The sequence below is a fragment of the Lycium barbarum genome, chromosome 12, assembly GCF_019175385.1.
Source record: "Lycium barbarum isolate Lr01 chromosome 12, ASM1917538v2, whole genome shotgun sequence".
NCBI lineage: Eukaryota > Viridiplantae > Streptophyta > Magnoliopsida > Solanales > Solanaceae > Lycium > Lycium barbarum.
Window position 1 is genome coordinate 64,017,355 of NC_083348.1, and position 18,631 is coordinate 64,035,985.

The following is an 18,631-nucleotide window of genomic DNA, read 5'->3' on the forward strand; positions in this document are numbered from 1 at the left end:
AGTTGAAGTTGAAGTTGTGTTTGGTTATAGTTTTTGTAAAGAATATTTGATTATTTGAATGTATTGAAAGTGAAAAAAGTGGGAAAAAAAATGAAAACAATGCGAGTACTAATTAAATGGGGCAACCAAAATAGGAAGCTCCAGCAAATTTCATTTTTTTGTGCGGATCGCCCTTCAAACGCATTGATCTTTAATTCCCCCCCCCCCCTTCCCCCCCCCCCCCCCCCCAAATCCCCCATATTTTGCCCTTACTACTTATTTAATAAAAATATCCAGACCTACTTCGCAAGGCATAATTTCTGTAACATTTTTATCTTCGAAACTGAAATTAGGCCTCGCTCGGCATAAATTCGGTAGGAATTAAGTTATGAGGCATAAGTTTTGTAGAATTTTCAGATTGCATTGAGTATTGAAAGTTTTGCCTTGTCTATCGTAGTCTGCGTGGATGTTATGATACATGTGCCAAAGTTAAAAGTAAACTATGGCTTGCGAAATCTAAAATTATGTTGTTTTTCAGATTATGTTAATTGTTGAAAGTTTTTCCTTGTTCGGGTAAAATTGTGTGGATGTTATGACATATATGCCAAAGTTAATGTAAACTATGCCTTGCGAAATCTAAATTATTCCGCGCCAAAATGCTGAAGGTCAATAATTAAACACCACAAATTTGAGGGACAAAAATTAAAGACCACCCCCAAAATAGGGGCATTTGTGCGAATGACCCATGAAATTTTAAGGGGAAAGAACGTAGATGCCCCCTGAAAATAAAATAATTACCCGCCCATACCCTCTTACTTTCATGCCCCCAAAACTATATACTCGAAATGCTCCCAAAATAATGATACCAACATGGTATCACAGTGAACTTTTTTCATTTCTTCAATAATACTCATCAACCCTCTATGAAACTCATATGGTATTTATAATACACTGACATGGTATCATAGAGGATCAATCTCATTTATTCAAGAAACACACTTTTCTAAAAAAAACTCTGTGATAGCATCATCTTATATACATTTATTGAGATGGTATCATGGAGGACTGTTTCAATCCTTCTCTTAGTCCTCTATCATACCATCATGATATATAAAAGTACTGTGATTATATTCTGGAGAAAGGGTTTTGTGCGAGGGGATACTCCGATAAATATTTTCAGCCAACTGGATAAAAGGCGAATTAGTTTAGGAGGGGCCATGGGGGTAAATATTTTGCATTTTAAGGATATTTTGTGTTGTTTCCCAAATTTTTAGCTAGCAATTGGATAAAAAGGCCCACAAGTTGCGAGTTCAGCTAGCTCAATCTCGGCCCATATGATCTTTTGTCAATTTTGGGTCGTGGAAACCCTAACGCTAAACCCTGAAGTCACCTATAAGTACAACTGCTTCGTAAACTATTGCTGCATCTCTCTTTTGCCATGCCTGGTGTGAATCGAGTTTTTATTACTATTATTAGTATATCAATAAGTGCAATCAGTTGTTACTTTCAAATTTCACTTCATTTTTAGTACTTTGATTTTGGTCTTTTTACCTAGTTATGGTGGTTTTGGGAGTTCCTTAATGATGAACAACACAGATGACGAGTCTGAAATCCATTCTTTTAAAAAGTGTGAAGACAAAACGAGGCATTTGTCTGAGAGGAACTCCTTTTTTTTTTTTTTTTTTTTCATTTATATATTTTTTTCTAGACTTTTAATTCTTAAAAAAAAAAAAAAAGTAATTCAGGCATGTTTCTAACTTATTTCGTGCTTCATATTTGATTTAATTTTCCTTTGGAAACGTTTACTTTTCCTTGATGTTTCATTTTTCCAGGTTTAGGTAAGTTTTAATAAAATGCGCTGTTAAAACTCAGCTATTTATTTTGGAAATAATTAAATGCTGTGATCGAAATGCTTATCAGGAAAAAAGATCTCCAAGTGTTGAGATCTAAAAGATCTGTTTTAGCATTATTTTTTTCAGAGATATGTTTGGAACCTTGATCAACTATAAATTGCTGTTTTTCATATTGATTGGCCAAACATAAACTAATGCTTTTCAAAGGTATTTTTCTTTAAAGAGAATCTAATCAAAACTATATTCAAGATGTTGGAAGTTAATCAAACTTGCTGATGCTAGTCTGATCTGTTAGTTCGTTACCTTGTAAAATTGGGTGATCTAGTCATTTTTTGGACTGATCCTCTTTAACTTTTGCGGCTTTTGAAGTGTATTGAATTATTTTATTTTTGAATGTGTAAATACAATTTGAGAAAAAATATTTAAAACAATAACATGCCCGTGTAATTTCAGGGTAGCGTGTATCCGGAGCAAAAATATTCCTTTTTATATTTTGGGGTCATTTGAGTGTTATGCTCAGTTAAGTTTTGAATTCTAGCACGTACGTTGTATTGGTTTTCACATATAGAAAATTTCAAATTCGAAAACTTCATTTTAATTTATAGTATTAAATAGATTAGTTTTGAGGTAGTGAGTAATTGTTTTTGGAGTTCCTCGATGATGAATAACACAGATGACGAGTCTGATATCTATTCTTTTTAAAGTGTGAAGACAAAACGAGGCATTTGTCTGATGAGGAACTCCAACTCTATCATCCTTTTTTCATTTTTCTATTTTTTTCTAGACTTTTTTAACCTTTAATAAATTTAGTTGAGGCTTATTTCATACTTCATTTTAATCTAATTTTAACGTATCTGAATGGCTCATCTTTTGTGTTTCCCATTTCCAGATTTAGGTGAAGCTTTATTACAATGTGAGTTAAAACATGTCACACGGACGTGTGATAGTTGAGAAATCCAAATGTTTATTTGATAGTAATAATTAAATGCTTTGATCGAAATGTTTATCAGAGAGTGCTAAATGTTGAGATCCAAAATTTGGCAAATCTTTTGGATTTATAAACAAAAATTTAAGAACGTCTTCCCTTCATTACGAAATTCCTAGAGATGTTGGACTTCAATATGAATAAGAAAATATTTTTAAAATTACAAAAATAAGTAGAAGGTCCAAATTGAGAGTTAAAATCTTTATTCGGGTATGATCGAATCAAACTGCAAAATTAAAATTGTACATGATACAAAAGAACCAAGTAAAACCAAAGCAACCTTTAAAATTAACACAAAACTCTTAACAATTAGCAAATTACTAGAATCAAACTTAATAGGTATAGTTCTCAAGATGAATTCCAACACTCAGAGAGTTTTAGCATAATATTAATAAACCCTATTTAAGGGCTATTACATAAATAGGCATAATGACCTTAATTGGTTTGCAAAATCTGATCATAGTAGTCTTCATTTTTCATTTTAGACCTTTTAAAATATTCCAAAGCCTTGATGTTTATATGTTTGTGTCCCGCGTTGTATGATCTAGTCCGAAATGTATCAGATTGAAAATCCCAACTCTTAATTTTTTTTTCTTCATTTTTTATAAGTTATTTCTGATTTCCAGAAAAGGTTTTGGTGTTGATTTTCGAAGAAACCAAAATTACCTTGAAGAAAAGATTGTTTACAACTTATAGAAGTTTGTACCAAACCTGAGCAAACCAAACAGACCTACTAGTTGGTTTTGTGTAACTTCGCCTTTTCAAAATTCAAAAAGATATTATCTTCAATTGTCCATATATAGCTATACCATGTATAATTAATTAAGGGCAAATTTTATAAATATACAATTTGCTCACTTACATTGCCAAAAAATAGTCTAAAACTTACATTGCAAAATAACTCAAAAATACTTTTAATACAAAAGACAAGTACATTATATATATAGGTGTTTGAAGGTGTATACATATTTATACACCTACATATATACATAAACTACCCATATACAATATATCCATATACAATATTATAACCTATATATCCATATACATAATTATACACTATTATACAAAGCTAACTTCGTCTTCTTCCTTGAAGCCAAGCACCAAATCCATCCAAAACGCCTCAAAAGCTACACCATATCACCCTAAATTTCTGATTTAGGTTCCTCAATACGTACTCGATCTTTTGCAACAATACCCACTTAAAATGGAGCTTATTTGTGGAAACCCGATTTCAAACTTTGAAGCTTCGAGCTTCAACAATGGCCGTTAATGGAGTTTCTGCTTCTTGTTCATGTTAAATCAATGGATAATCACATTTTTAGCTTCAAACAACAGATTCTATTCAAAAAAATTGGAACTTCTTGAGTCAAATTAAAGACAACTCTGAACTCTATAAATGTCAAAATTGAGCTTTGTCATGTACTTGGCTTGTATTTAAAAAAAATGAATTACTCCAAGTATATTGTTGCTAATATTTGTGTATTTCATTAGAAAGTAATTATTGAAATTAAATTGAATATCTAATTATAAACTTTGATGTTGTGAATTATAATTATTGTACGATGCCCTCATTATATTGAAAGAATAGTGATCGAGTTAATAGTTGAATGCAGTAAGAGAGAAATGTAGATTAGCTCTTCAATGCTCGGCACTGGCTCGTCCATTTTAATGTTGGAATTTGAATTCACCTTTACTAGTACTAATAGCTTAAAACGATAGTAATTTGTGTGGTGGAAGAAGAGATAGGGAGAAGGAGGGAGTGGGTGGAGAGAGAGGGGGAGTAGTGCGTCATTTTTTGTAAGATTTAAAAAAATTGGTCAATTTTGATAGCATTGTTGCCCTAATTAACCTAAGGTGTAATTATCTCATTAATTAATGGTAAAGGGTTAAAATTGTTATTAAACTACGTGAATATGAACTGGTTTTGGCATCCGCTAAATAAACTTGTTCGGTTCCTATTCATGACGTTACCAAGGTGGTTCAATTTTGACATCCGGGCAAGTTTAAACCATTCATAAAGTTCAAAAATAAATTTAATTATTTTTATCCATTTTCTCAAGATCATTTACAAACAAGTCGTTTAAATCTTACTGAAGATAATTTAAGTGTCATTAAGTATGAATAATCTATAAAAGACGATGAATATGTGTGGAATACATCAATTTAAATTGAATGTGTGAACTCTTTTTTTTTATTTTTTTTAATCTACCTTTATATGTCAATGAATATAATTTTAGTCTATCTTAATTATGTTCTTTTTCTTATGATGTTCTTTACTTAATTTATTCAGCCCAAATATTGGAATAACTGTGATCTCAAATTGGAGGAAATCTTCTAGTTAGAACAATCAACCATTATTTGCTTTCAAGTAGAGGAGAGAAGTAAGATCAGGTGGTGAATTGAATAAATCAAGTAAATAACGTCGCGAGATAATAAAAAACCATTATTAAGTCAAGATTAAAATTTTACTCACTGGTGGCATCAAGAAAAAAAAAAAAAAAGAGATTAGACATTCAATTCAAAAAGGTATAATCTGACACGCATTCGTACTCTTTTATAGGTTATTTATACTTAATTAGCTTTAATTAGATTTAAATGATTTCTTTGTAAAAACTCTTGGGGAAAGGGAAAACAGAAAGGATAGAGGATGCCCTTAAACTTGCAAATGGCCTACCTTCGCCCTTTAAATGCTACTATTAGTCATAAGGAGAAGATCGAGCCACTTTGGTAAGGACATAGAGTGGGAACGAGATACTCCCTTCATCGCATATTAGTTATGGAGATTACTAAAAGTACTTGTCTCAGAATACTCATCATTTTGCAAAATCAATATGAAATTAATTATTTTATCCTTATTAAGTGTTCTTGAACATAATTAATATTAATTAGAACGCAATTCATTGGAGAGAGATAAGGACAAAGTAGTAAATATACAATTTTTATTTATGATTCCTTATGGACACGCAAAAGAGAAATGTGACAATTAATATGGACGAAGGGAGTACTTTTTAAACGGATGGCAAAAAATATTCCATTTCACTTGATCCAACAATAGTTTTGACCCTTTATCAATAAATCAATTTAATTTTTGGAAAAATTTATAAGTCCAATTGGTGTATACACCAAACCGTCAAAGAACGACATTGCCTTTTACATGAGTGATCTACAAGAATGATCTTGGAGGTGGGTGGTCTTAAATTTTTAACCAAGCTTACCCCATAAACAAAATTTCAAGTTTAATATTTTAACTTTTGACCTTGAAACTTCACCCATGGACCAAAGGGCGGTTTAAAATTCAAGACCACCTATTCTAAGGTCATTGGGTATAGTTTGCTGCTTTTACGTACTTATTATCAGTTAATCATGATAAAACAATATGTATTAACTCAACATAATTAACCATGATCAACTGATGTGATTTTGGTGCAAATAGTGTAAATATTTCACAGGAGGATTTTACCTTCAAATAATGCAAAACGAGGTAGTCCACCAATTCCCAAGCAAGATACAAAAATGAGTATCTTTATCCTGAACACAAACTCTGCCACGTTGCCACCAAATAAGAGGCATTTGCTCAGACCAGCCAATGAAAAATAGCCCTTATCCTATCTCTTATCTTACTCACAGCCAAGCCACCAAAATAATTTGTCCACCCTCTCCATACAAACCACTTCTTACTGCCACTCATCCACTTTCTAACAAAGCAGAAACAGAGAGGAGCACAAGACTTTGATCCAAAAAAAAGGGGTAAAATTATGGCTGCCTCTCTACAAGCAGCTGCTACTCTTATGCAACCAACAAAGGTTGGTGCTAGAAACAACCTGCAGTTGAGGTCTGCTCAAAGTGTGAGCAAAGCATTTGGTGTTGAACCAGCTTCAGCCAGGCTTACTTGCTCTTTGCAAACTGAAATCAAGGAATTGGCTCAGAAGTGTACTGATGCTGCCAAGATTGCTGGTTTTGCTCTTGCCACTTCTGCTCTTGTTGTCTCAGTAAGTTGCTTTTCTTGTTCAATTCTTGCCTGCTTCTCCCATATATCCAGTGCTGTTTCCTGCATAATAAAGAGTTATCAATTCAGACAGTACAATATCTAAGGTATTGCATGTAGGCTCTCGTCACCAGAGAGAGAGAAAAAAAAAAAAACAAATTGGCAGTTTTTCATCATCATTCGGTTGAGATCAGTCTAAACCAGCCCATCATATAATGTATACGATTCAACATGCCAACTATAAAACAACTTAATAGAAATACAAGATAGTCGGTGAAAAATGTCATGAGCCCCCCCCGCTCTTCAGTAGAGGTGGATTTAGGATTTCTAGAATATGAGTTCACCACTAAAGAAAGGAGAAAAAAGGAAGCGTTAAGTGGGAATTGATCCCTGTTCCTCTAGGTAAATAACTCTACATTCAACCGAGTGCATCATTTAGCCTCTTTCGAGCATGGGGGACACAACAGATAATAATAGATCAATTCTAGGAAATACGTAAATTAAATACCTAGTTTGACACAGAGACCATGGGTTCACATGCACCATAATTAATAGAGTAAATACGCCCTTGCTCTTCAGGGGTGCCCTCAACGTTAAGGAACATGTACTTGAGTGCAAGTGCTGACTCGTTTAGATCATGAGCAGGCACAAAGCAAGAAAGCCACTTCTAAACTATTAAGGATCAGCACTGGTGAATAGGATATGACGAACAAAGGAATTTCCTTTATTATATAAAATATAAATTGTCAAATCCCTCTATTGTATATGAAGTTTATGGTTTCCGTCAGTGTAAATCCAATCACCTGAATTCAAGATGACAAGAAACACTATAACTGGATCAGAGATGAATGCTAACTTACCAGTATGACATCAGATAATTCTAAAAGCAGGTAAAATGTTCTTCAAGCTTGTAGGCCTTATATCCACTGTCATTCACCTTCTTTGAAGTAGCCGGTAACTACCATTCTACTAAATATCTATATCAGGAGTAGAGGGCCTTTGATATCTTTGAGAGTATGTAGAAATACTATAGAAGGCTTCTCTTCAGCATCGCCTCCCATTTTATACCTGACATTGCCACCTCCAAATTAAGATCAGTTCATATCCTCATCCAGTCTCTTGTCAAAATTTCCTAGCTCATTTCTGGATGTTCATGTTGTCATCTGTATTCATGTTTCTATAAGGATCAACTGGTTTACGGATTCTGTCTTAATTATTATATATATTAATCCATATTAATTATATATATATATATATATATATATATATATATATATATATATATAACTTATTTTCACTTTCATTTTTGTTTGGGTATGACGACGACATGAATTGAGCTTAAATTATGGTCAGTAACGATTCTTATAGTCGAACCTAACTTCTTTGGGACTGAGCGTAGTTGTTATTATTCTTGTTTCTCATGCAAAAAATTTCTAAAGTTTGTACACTTTGCTGCATAGGGAGCAAATGCGGAAGGAGTTCCAAAACGTCTAACCTTCGACGAAATTCAAAGCAAGACATACATGGAGGTAAAGGGAACTGGAACTGCTAACCAGTGTCCTACAATTGAAGGAGGTTCTGCCAGTTTTGCATTCAAGACTGGCAAATACAATGCCAAGAAATTCTGCTTAGAGCCCACATCATTCACAGTCAAGGCAGAGGGCGTGAGCAAGAACTCCACCCCAGAATTCCAGAAAACCAAGCTCATGACACGCTTAACCTACACTCTTGATGAAATTGAGGGACCATTTGAAGTGGCTCCTGATGGCTCTGTTAAGTTTGAGGAGAAGGATGGAATTGATTATGCTGCTGTTACAGTTCAGCTTCCTGGTGGTGAGCGTGTGCCCTTCCTCTTCACTGTCAAACAGCTAGTGGCAAGCGGCAAACCAGAAAGCTTTAGTGGTGAGTACCTTGTGCCATCATACAGAGGTTCATCCTTCCTTGACCCAAAGGGACGGGGTGGATCTACTGGCTATGACAACGCTGTTGCATTGCCTGCTGGAGGGAGAGGAGATGAGGAGGAGCTTGAGAAGGAGAACGTAAAGAATGCTGCATCTTCAGTAGGAAAGATCACATTGAGTGTCACCCAGAGCAAGCCAGAGACTGGTGAGGTTATTGGAGTATTTGAGAGCATCCAGCCATCTGATACTGATCTGGGTGCAAAGGTCCCCAAGGATGTGAAAATCCAGGGTGTCTGGTATGCCCAACTTGAATGATGGAGAGTTCTAGAATTTGTGTATCATTTCTTGGTCTGAATTTTGTTGTAAGTTACAAGGTTAAACTTTCTGTGACCCAATTTGGACAAGCATTGAAACAACTATCTTGCTGTATATTATCAAGGTTGAGTAATATTTCCTTCTGATAGCCAGTTACAAACACTTCTAATGCTTGTATATACTCAAAATAAAGTAAAAATACTGATCATCTTAGAAAGGCGCAAATTAATGACAATCTATGTCCCCTAGACTCCACAATCATCAAAATTGGGAATGTGTTCAACAAAGGTAAGCTCAACTGAATATTTTTATGTCGTCGAAATTTTAACCACGGCAAGGCTGATCCTTACCATTACATATCTGATAAGTAACAAACAACTTAGTGCCCATCATAGATCATCCAGTGGTAAAGCAGATGAATTTTCAATCAAAGTAGAAATGGACAGACAGATGGAGAAAAATCAATTGATCAAGAGAAATGGACAAAGGAGCCAATATAAATGCTTACTCTTCCTTGGGTTAAGTTCCTATGAAGTAACAATCATATTATTGTTTTCAATATTGACTGCCAACCATATACAATTCGTATTCTAGTCCCAGGTATCAAACCGGCAATAGCACCTTCCTTTTTTTGCTTAGGACTTAGCCACTCTGAAAGGACAATCTTTAGACATATAATGAGGTGCCTAAAGGTGGTTAGCATAGAATTGTTACATTTTTGCATACGGCCCTAAGCCATAGAACCTTTGTGCTGAGTATATGTCACGGAGCTAGTGCCAGCAAAATCTTCTATATCATTAGTTGCACCAATAAGCATGATGACATCTTCAGACTTCTTGGAGAAAAGAAAAAAAAAATCTTCTTCGTAGTATTATCAGCTTAGATCCCCCAAGTATCACTTAAGAATTAATTACATTTGCACCTTATCAAGTTTAATACTTGGTGGCATTTGTAATTTCACCAAAAATCACTACAGGAGCATAACCCATCCTTAAAATGGTGAAACCTTAGAGGATCTCTCACAATGATCTGCACCCCAACAATCTTGGCCATATATTTGATGGCATTATGGCAATCTCCACATATTCTCAAGTTTTTGAACACCCTAATGGATGATGCACCATCCAAATTAAGAATCCCAAAGGCAACAGCAAGCCTCTCGCTATGATTGCACAAACTGTATTCCTTCTCCTCTGCATCAAGATCTTGGCCAACAAAGTCTGTACAGGGTAAATACCCCGCTAACCTCATCTTCTCGCCTATTTCAGTCAAAAAGCTGTAAATTTCTGCAGTCTGAGCATTACCCTTGTCACCAACAACAAAAGTATGCACTTTGCCTTTCACTTGAATCCAACTACAACCAGGAACTTTCATAATTCCTCTTTCTCTCATCAATTTTCTAATTTCTGAGGCCTCCTCTCGTAGTTTGGCAGCTTCATAGATATTGGACAATAAAACATAGTTCCCAGCATTTTCTGGCTCAATCTCCAATAGTTGTTTTCCAGCAGCTCGTGCCATTTCCACGTTCTTATATACTCTACATGCACCAAGCAATGCTCCCCAAGCACCAGCACTTGTTTTCATGGGCATGTTTTGGATGAAATTATATGCCTGTTCCAGGCGACCAGCGCGGCTCAGAGCATCAACCATGCATGAATAATGTTCTGCATCAGGTTCAACTCCATGCTCTTTGCTCATTGAGTAAAAGATCATAAGGCCCTCGTCTACCAGCCGTGAATGGCTGCAACCTGATAGGATCCCAGTAAAAGTAACAGAGTTGCGTTTCACCCCTGAACTTACCATTTCACGGAAAAGCAACAAGGCTTCCTCTCCCTTACCATGCATTGAATTTCCAATAATCATTGTGTTCCAAGCAATAGTATCTTTTTTTGGCATCATACAGAAGACTCTTTTAGATAGTTCCAGGTCACCACATTTAGCATACATGAATACCAACGCAGTGGAGACTGTCTCATCCTCCAAAAATAAATGCCGAAGGAGAAAACCGTGAATCTCCTTACCTCTTCTTATGCTTCCTAGATCTATACAAGTGGGTAACACACTGGTGATCGTGATTTTATTTGGTTTTACACCCGAATGCTGCATTTCATTAAGTATTTGAAGGGCCTTATCTGTTCTTCCACTTTGCATGCACCCTCCAATAACAGAATTCCAGGAATCGTGATTCAGTGTCTTTCCTCCTTTTCGCAACTGATCAAAGACGCGAAGTGCTTTGTCACATTCCCCATTTGAGAAATATGCTGACATAATGACATTGCATAAAACATAGTCAAACTGACGCGTACTATTAAATACCAACTCTGCTTGTTTGATACTTGAACAACTAGCATACATGTCCACAAGAGCACTGCTAACATACACATTATCATGCATCCCATTTCTAACAATATACCCGTGAATCTCTCTACCCAAATTCAAACTTTTCAAATCTGAACACGCAGGAAGTATACAAGACAATGTAACAGGATTAGGCCTCACCCCATTTAACCCCATTTCACGGAAAGTCCTTATCGCCTCTCTTGGAAGTTTACAATTAACATAACACGAACTCATCGACGTCCAAGTGATTACATCTTTAGCACTTAAATCATCAAAAACATCTCTGGCACCTTGAACATATTTACACTTGCCATACATGTCAATAAGTGCATTTCCAAGGAGTAAATCAGCGCGATATCCATATCTAATCACATCTTTGTGAATCCCTTTTGCTTTTATCAGGTTGGCTAAAGTAGCACAAGCTTTGGTTACTGATAACAGTGCCAACTGATCAGGAAGAACTTTCTTTTCCCGCAACTCGTCAAAGACTTTCAATGCTTCTTCTGGAAAGCCGTTTTTAGTATATGCGGTGATCAAGAGCGTCCAGGATCGTATATCTGGGTCGGGATTTTCATCGAACAGTTGGCGGGCACGTCGTATATCTCCAGGTGGTCGAAGTGCACGCAGGAAATGGTGGTTTGGGTTAAGACGCAAGCTTGAGGGTAGCATGTGCTCGTCCTTGTGGCAAAAGGTGCTTTTTGCTACCCTCGAAATGTTGTATACAAGTTACCACAGTGGTTTGCCTGAAGCATCTATTTTTGAAAAAAGAAGTACAAATATTTATACTTAAGTTCACACTTCTGTCAAAGAAGTGGATAAATCAGTACACTTTGAACTCACTAATTTAAAATCCTGCAATCTTTCTGGTTGCTGTCTGGCTGAGGAAACTAGTAAAGCAAATAAGAGTGAATGAAAGAAATTCCTGAACTGATGAAAACACACCTCAACTATTTCTCTTTTTCTTTTTTCTTTTTTTTTTTTGTTTCATCAGTATAAAGCAAATAAGAGTGAATGAATGAAATTCCAGAACTGATGAAACCACACCTGAACGCTGGCTAGATTAAATGTTCGACCTCAAAAGCCAAAATGCGTGTGAAGCATAATTTTTTCAAAAAATTTCGTACATTTGACATATGTAACAGCTATATATGAGCTAACTCATTATTATTTTTATTTTTAAAAAAATTTCCGATTAATTCTTTAAAACCCTAAGCTCTCTCTCTTCCTCTTCATCATTTCTCAACCATTTTTCTTCATTTCTTCTTCTCTTGTGCAGATATTCTCATTTTTTTCTTCTTCATTATCAGCCTTGTTCTTCATGTTCTTCTTCATTATCAGCCTTGTTCTTCATGTTCTTCTTCATTAAGAGCTAATTAGATTTTCTCTTTCATTTTGTTTGCCTTCATCTTCTCATTGATCATATTTTCTTGTCAAAATGAGAAAGAATGTCTTTTGCACCTGTGGGCAAATTATTCACGTGGAATTAACTTTTAACCTAACAATTAGTTCTGTCATGGTGGTATTATTTATCCACGTGGCACGATTAAAAAAAAAAAGAGTGTAGGACACGCACCATCATATATAAGTCGAGGTATGTTTTGCTAACTATCTAGCGATAGCTAAGGTTGAAAAGTCTCCCTTCGAATTGTTCAGGTATGAAACATATAAAAAAAAATAATAGTTGAGGTGTGTTTTCGATCCTTTTATCTCTTTTTAAAAAGCATAGCATGGAATGATAGGTGGAAAAAGTTACTGCAATCATTTAGGAAAAGCATTTAAAATTTATCATTTGAACGAGTTTTATTACAAAAATATCTACAAAAAAAGACATAAAGTTTTGATTAAAAAAAAAACAATCTTAAGCATTTTATATTTAGGTCATAATCTAATACTTCCTGTTTTAGTTTATTTGTCTTACTTTCCTATTTAGTCCGTTTAAAAAGAATGCACTATCTTTAATTTTAACTTTTTCCTGACATGTTTAAAACCACATGATTAAAGAGCATTTTGGTACACTCTACTTATCGTTAGTTTAAGACAACAAGATTGAAAAGTCGTTCTTTATTTTCTTAAATTTCGTATCAAGTTAAAACCAGACAAATAAATTGAAAATGAAGGATTATATGTATATATTGAATTAAGTACAGTATTTATTTTCAATGTACAGAGTATTTGGTTAAAAAAAATTAAGAACATAAACCAAATACAGTATCAATCCAAAATATCCAAATTTGGATTTCGATTGAATAATTGATCCTAAATTTACTTTTCTATTTCTACTATTTCGAAGACTCACTCTTCGTCGTCCGTCATGCCCCTCCCCATAAATTAAAAAAAAAAAATCCCCCCCCCCCCACCCAATATTAAACAGGCCCACAAAAATAAAAAATAAAAAATTGTAAAAAAAATAAAAAATTTGGGCCCTCCCATAAAAAGTGGAACCCATCACATCCAAACTCACGGGAAAAGAAAGTGGACCCCATATTAACAAAATCAAACAATATTTAAAAAAAAAAATGAATCCCGTATTAAAAAAATAAACAATGTTAAAAAAAATTGTGGGTCTCATATTAAACACCATGCGTATCCGTAGAACACTAATATAATAAAGTTTTAAATACGGAGCACAAACTATAATGTTATATTAATCGTGTTTTGAACATAGTATCCCATATTGACAAAATCAAGCAATATATGGAAAAAAAAAAAAAAAAGGTTAATCCCATATTAAAAAAATAAACAATGTCAAAAAAAAAAGTTCAGACTTTGTATTCTTAGCAAACACTAATATAATAAAGTTTTAGATACGGAGCACAAACTACAGTGTTATATCAATCGTGTTCGTCCATTTGTGGGCCCAAAACAATTGTGGGCCCACATATTAAACACTAACCATCCAAGATTAAAAAAAAAGCAAATTTACTCAAATGACTACCTTATTGTAGCTTCCTACCATTTGTAGCTATCCTTTTAAATATTATCATTTGTAGCTACATTTTAGTAAAATAGTGTATGTTTTCGCCTGTATTTGTTGCCAACAAATACATGAGAACACGGTAAAAAAACAGGATCCTTGATTTTAGCCTTTAACGATGGATCTATTAATTAGACATTAATATATTTTTTTTTGATGTATTTTAGTGATTTTTTTTTTTTTTTTGCTTGATGTATTTCAGTTTTTTTTTTTTATGTATTTCAGTGATTTTTTTTTTATGTATTTTACTGATTTTTTTTTTATGTATTTCAATGGCTTTTTTTTGATGTATTTCAAATACATTGTGTACATTCCAACTATATATGAAGCCAAATATATTCAAATTTTCGTGTATTTGAATGGATTTCAACAAATACATTCAGACACAAAGATAAAAATTAACAAAATACACTAAGAAATACACTAAAAAAATACAAAGACAAATACATTAAAAAACAGTGTATTTGTGAGATGTAGATTTTTTAATGTATTTGTATTTGACTTTTAACAAATACACACGGCTAGATCTGAGACACTATCACTACCAAAAACCCTAATCTCTCTACCACCACCAAAATCCTAATCTGAGACACCACCTCCACCAAAAAACCCTAACCTTTCCACCACCAACAAAACCCTAATCTCTCCACCTCCACATCATCTTCTCCGCCGCTATCTCAAAATCAGTGACATCGCCGCCACCACCAACAACACACACGACCAAATCTGTGCCATCGCCTCACCGGATAGAGTGAAAAGAGAGAGAGAGAGAGAGGGTGAGCACAGAGGGAGAGGGAGAAGAGAAGAGGGGCAGCGCGGCCATGGTGGCGGTGCTTGAGAGAAGGGGAGAGAGATTTTTTTAGGGTTTTGAGAAATGAAAAATCTGAAATGGGTAGTGATTGGGAAAAAAGAAAGATATATGTGTTTGAGTATGTATTTTTGATATAGCTACCATTTGTAATTTAGAAAAGTTAATTAGCTACTAAATATAATTAAATAAAAGGGTAGTTAATATTAATAATTAGGTCTTAAAAGAAGTTACAATGAGTAAAAAAGTGTGGTCCTCATATTAACACAAACCAACCAATATATAAAAAAAAAAAAAGTAAAAAAAGTGGAACCCACCATCTCCAAATTCACGGAGAAAAAAAAAGTGGACCCCATATTAACAAAATCAAGCAATATAAAAAAAAGTGAATCCCATATTAAAAAAACAAACAATGTAAAAAAAAAACGTGCAGACTTTGTATTCCTAGCAAACACTAATATAATAAAGTTTTAGATACGGAGCACAAACTATAATGTTATATTAATCGTGTTTTGAATATTAAAAAAAAAGTAGAAAAAGGTGGAACCCGCCATCTCCAAACTCACGGGGAAAAAAAGTGGGTCTCATATTAACAAAATCAAGCAACATAAAAAAAAGTGAATCCCATATTAAAAAAACAAAAAATGTCAAAAAAAAAACGTGCAGACTTTGTATTCGTAGCAAACACTAATATAATAAAGTTTTAGATACGGAGCACAAACTACAATGTTAATTGTGGGCCCACATATTAAACACAAACCAACCAATATTAAAAAAAAAGTGTGGTCCCCATATTAAACACAAACCAACCAACATTAAAAAAAAAAAAAGTAAAATAAGTGGAACCCACCATCTCCAAACTCAAAGGGAAAAAAAAAGTGGACCCCATATTAACAAAATCAAGCAATATAAAAAAAGTGAATCCCATATTAAAAAAACAAACAATGTCAAAAAAAAAAAAAAACTTGCAGACTTTGTATTCGTAGCAAACACTAATATAATAAAGTTTTATATACAGAGCACAAACTACAATGTTATATTAATCGTGTTTTGAACATTAAAAAAAAAGTAAAAAAAGTGGAACCCACTATCTCCAAACTCACGGGGAAAAAAGAGTGGACCCCATATTACCAAAATCAGGCAATATAAAAAAAAAGTGAATCCCATATTAAGAAAACAAACAATGTAAAAAAAAAAAATGTGCAGACTTTGTATTCGTAGCAAACACTAATATAATAAAGTTTTAGATACGAAGCACAAACTACAATTTTATATTAATCGTGTTTTGAACATAGTAAGACACTTTTTCGTCGTCCGTTTGTGGGCCCAAAAAAATTGTGGGCCCACATATTAAACACAAACCAACCAATATTAAAAAAAAAAAAAAAAAAAAAGAGGTAAAAAAAATAGAACCCACCATCTGCAAACTCACGGAGAAAAAAAAAGTAGACTCATATTAACAAAATCAAGCAATATAAAAAAAAAAGTGAATTCCATATTAAAAAAACAAACAATGTCAAAAAAAAACGTGCAGACTTTGTATTCATAGCAAACACTAATATAATAAAGTTTTAGATACGGAGCACAAACTATAATGTTAATTGTGGGCCCACATATTAAACACAAACCAACCAATATTAAAAAAAAAAGTATGGCCCCCATAGTAAACACAAACCAACCAATATTAAAAAAAAAAGTAAAAAAAGTGGAACCCACCATCTCCAAACTCACAGGGAAAAAAAAGTGGACCCCATATTAACAAAATCAAGCAATATAAAAAAAAGTGAATCCCATATTAAAAAAACAAACAATGTCAAAAAAAAAGTGCAGACTTTGTATTCGTAACAAACACTAATATAATAAAGTTTTAGATACGGAGCACAAACTATAATGTTATATTAATTGTGTTTTGAACATTAAAAAAAAAAGTAAAAAAAGTGAAACCCACCATCTCCAAATTCACGGGGAAAAAAAAAGTGGTCCCCATATTAACAAAATCAAGCAATATAAAAAAAAAGTGAATCTCATATTAAAAAAACAAACAATGTCAAAAAAAAATGTGCAGACTTTGTATTCGTAGCAAACACTAATAGAATAAAGTTTTAGATACGGAGCACAAATTACAATGTTATATTAATCGTGTTTTGAACATAATATATAGTGTATATATATATAATCACTATTCAAAGACAACTGCATACACATAGATGCACTATAATCTAAAGTGTTGGGCCCGTGCGCAGCACGGGCCTAGGCCATCTAGTACTATATAGAAACATGAGTTTCTATATAGTGGTCGTCACTGCTTCGTCGTCAACAACACAAAAAAAAAAAAAAAAAAAGTGTGGACCCCACCTAAACATCAACCAATATTAGAAAAAAGTGTCGTCAGTGCTTCGTCGTCAACAACACAAACAAAAAAAAAAGTGTGGACCCCACCTAAACATCAACCAATATTAAAAAAAAGTGTGGGCCCCAACTAAATCAAGCAATATTAAAAAATGAATCCTATATTAAAAAAAAAAAAATGTCAAAAAAAAGTGCAGATTTTGTATTCGTAGTAAACACTAATATACTAAAGTTTTAGATACGGAGTACAAACTACTATGTTATATTAATCGTGTTTTGAACATAGTATGTATATAAAAAAAAAGGTGTGGGCCCTACCTAAAGATCAACCAATATTAAAAAAAAGTGTGGGCCCCAACTAAATCAAGCAATATTAAAAAATGAATTCCATATTAAAAAAACAAACAATATATAAAAAAAAGTGCAGACTTTGTATTCATAGTAAACACTAATATACTAAAGTTTTAGATACGGAGTACAAACTACAATATTATATTAATCGTGTTTTGAACATAGTATGTATATATGTGTGTGTGTATATATATATATATATATGCATAAAAATAGTGCAAATTAATAATGTAAAAAAAAAAGTGCAAAAAAAGTGTCGTCAGTGCTTCGTCGTCAACAACACAAACAAACAAAAAAGTGTGGACCCCACCTAAACATCAACCAATATTAAAAAAAAAGTGTGGGCCCCAACTAAATTAAGCAATATTAAAAAATGAATCCCATATTAAAAAAATAAATAATGTCAAAAAAAAGTGCAGACTTTGTATTCGTAGTAAACACTAATATACTAAAGTTTTAGATACAGAGTACAAACTACTATGTTATATTAATTGTGTTTTGAACATAGTATGTATATAAAAAAAAAAAGTGTGGGCCCCACCTAAACATCAACCAATATTAAAAAAAAAGTGTGGGCCCCAACTAAATCAAGCAATATTAAAAAATGAATCTCATATTAAAAAAACAAACAATGTCAAAAAAAAGTGCAGACTTTGTATTCGTAGTAAACACTAATATACTAAAGTTTTAGATACGGAATACAAACTACAATATTATATTAATCGTGTTTTGAACATAGTATGTATATGTGTGTGTGTGTGTGTGTATATATATATATATATATATAT

General features: G+C 33.4%; 2 protein-coding genes and 2 non-coding genes across 4 annotated transcripts; 3 read left to right on the top strand and 1 right to left on the bottom strand.

The window, feature by feature from the left end:
• Positions 1-1,554: 1,554 nt before the first annotated feature.
• Positions 1,555-1,641, top strand: LOC132625386 (small nucleolar RNA SNOR75). Its single transcript, XR_009576818.1, has one exon. It is a non-coding gene; the product is annotated as a small nucleolar RNA SNOR75 (small nucleolar RNA).
• Positions 1,642-2,484: 843 nt separating this feature from the next.
• Positions 2,485-2,571, top strand: LOC132625387 (small nucleolar RNA SNOR75). The gene has a single exon (XR_009576819.1). It is a non-coding gene; the product is annotated as a small nucleolar RNA SNOR75 (small nucleolar RNA).
• A 3,908-nt stretch (positions 2,572-6,479) lies between these two features.
• Positions 6,480-9,135, top strand: LOC132625126 (oxygen-evolving enhancer protein 1, chloroplastic). Its single transcript, XM_060339937.1, has 2 exons — positions 6,480-6,809; positions 8,266-9,135. The coding sequence occupies exons 1-2, from the start codon at positions 6,576-6,578 to the stop codon at positions 9,019-9,021; spliced, it is 990 nt and encodes a 329-aa protein (XP_060195920.1). The 5' UTR covers positions 6,480-6,575; the 3' UTR covers positions 9,022-9,135.
• Positions 9,136-9,474: 339 nt separating this feature from the next.
• LOC132625125 (pentatricopeptide repeat-containing protein At1g20230-like) lies at positions 9,475-12,811 on the bottom strand. The gene has a single exon (XM_060339935.1). The coding sequence runs from the start codon at positions 12,028-12,030 to the stop codon at positions 9,979-9,981; it is 2,052 nt and encodes a 683-aa protein (XP_060195918.1). The 5' UTR covers positions 12,031-12,811; the 3' UTR covers positions 9,475-9,978.
• Positions 12,812-18,631: the final 5,820 nt, after the last annotated feature.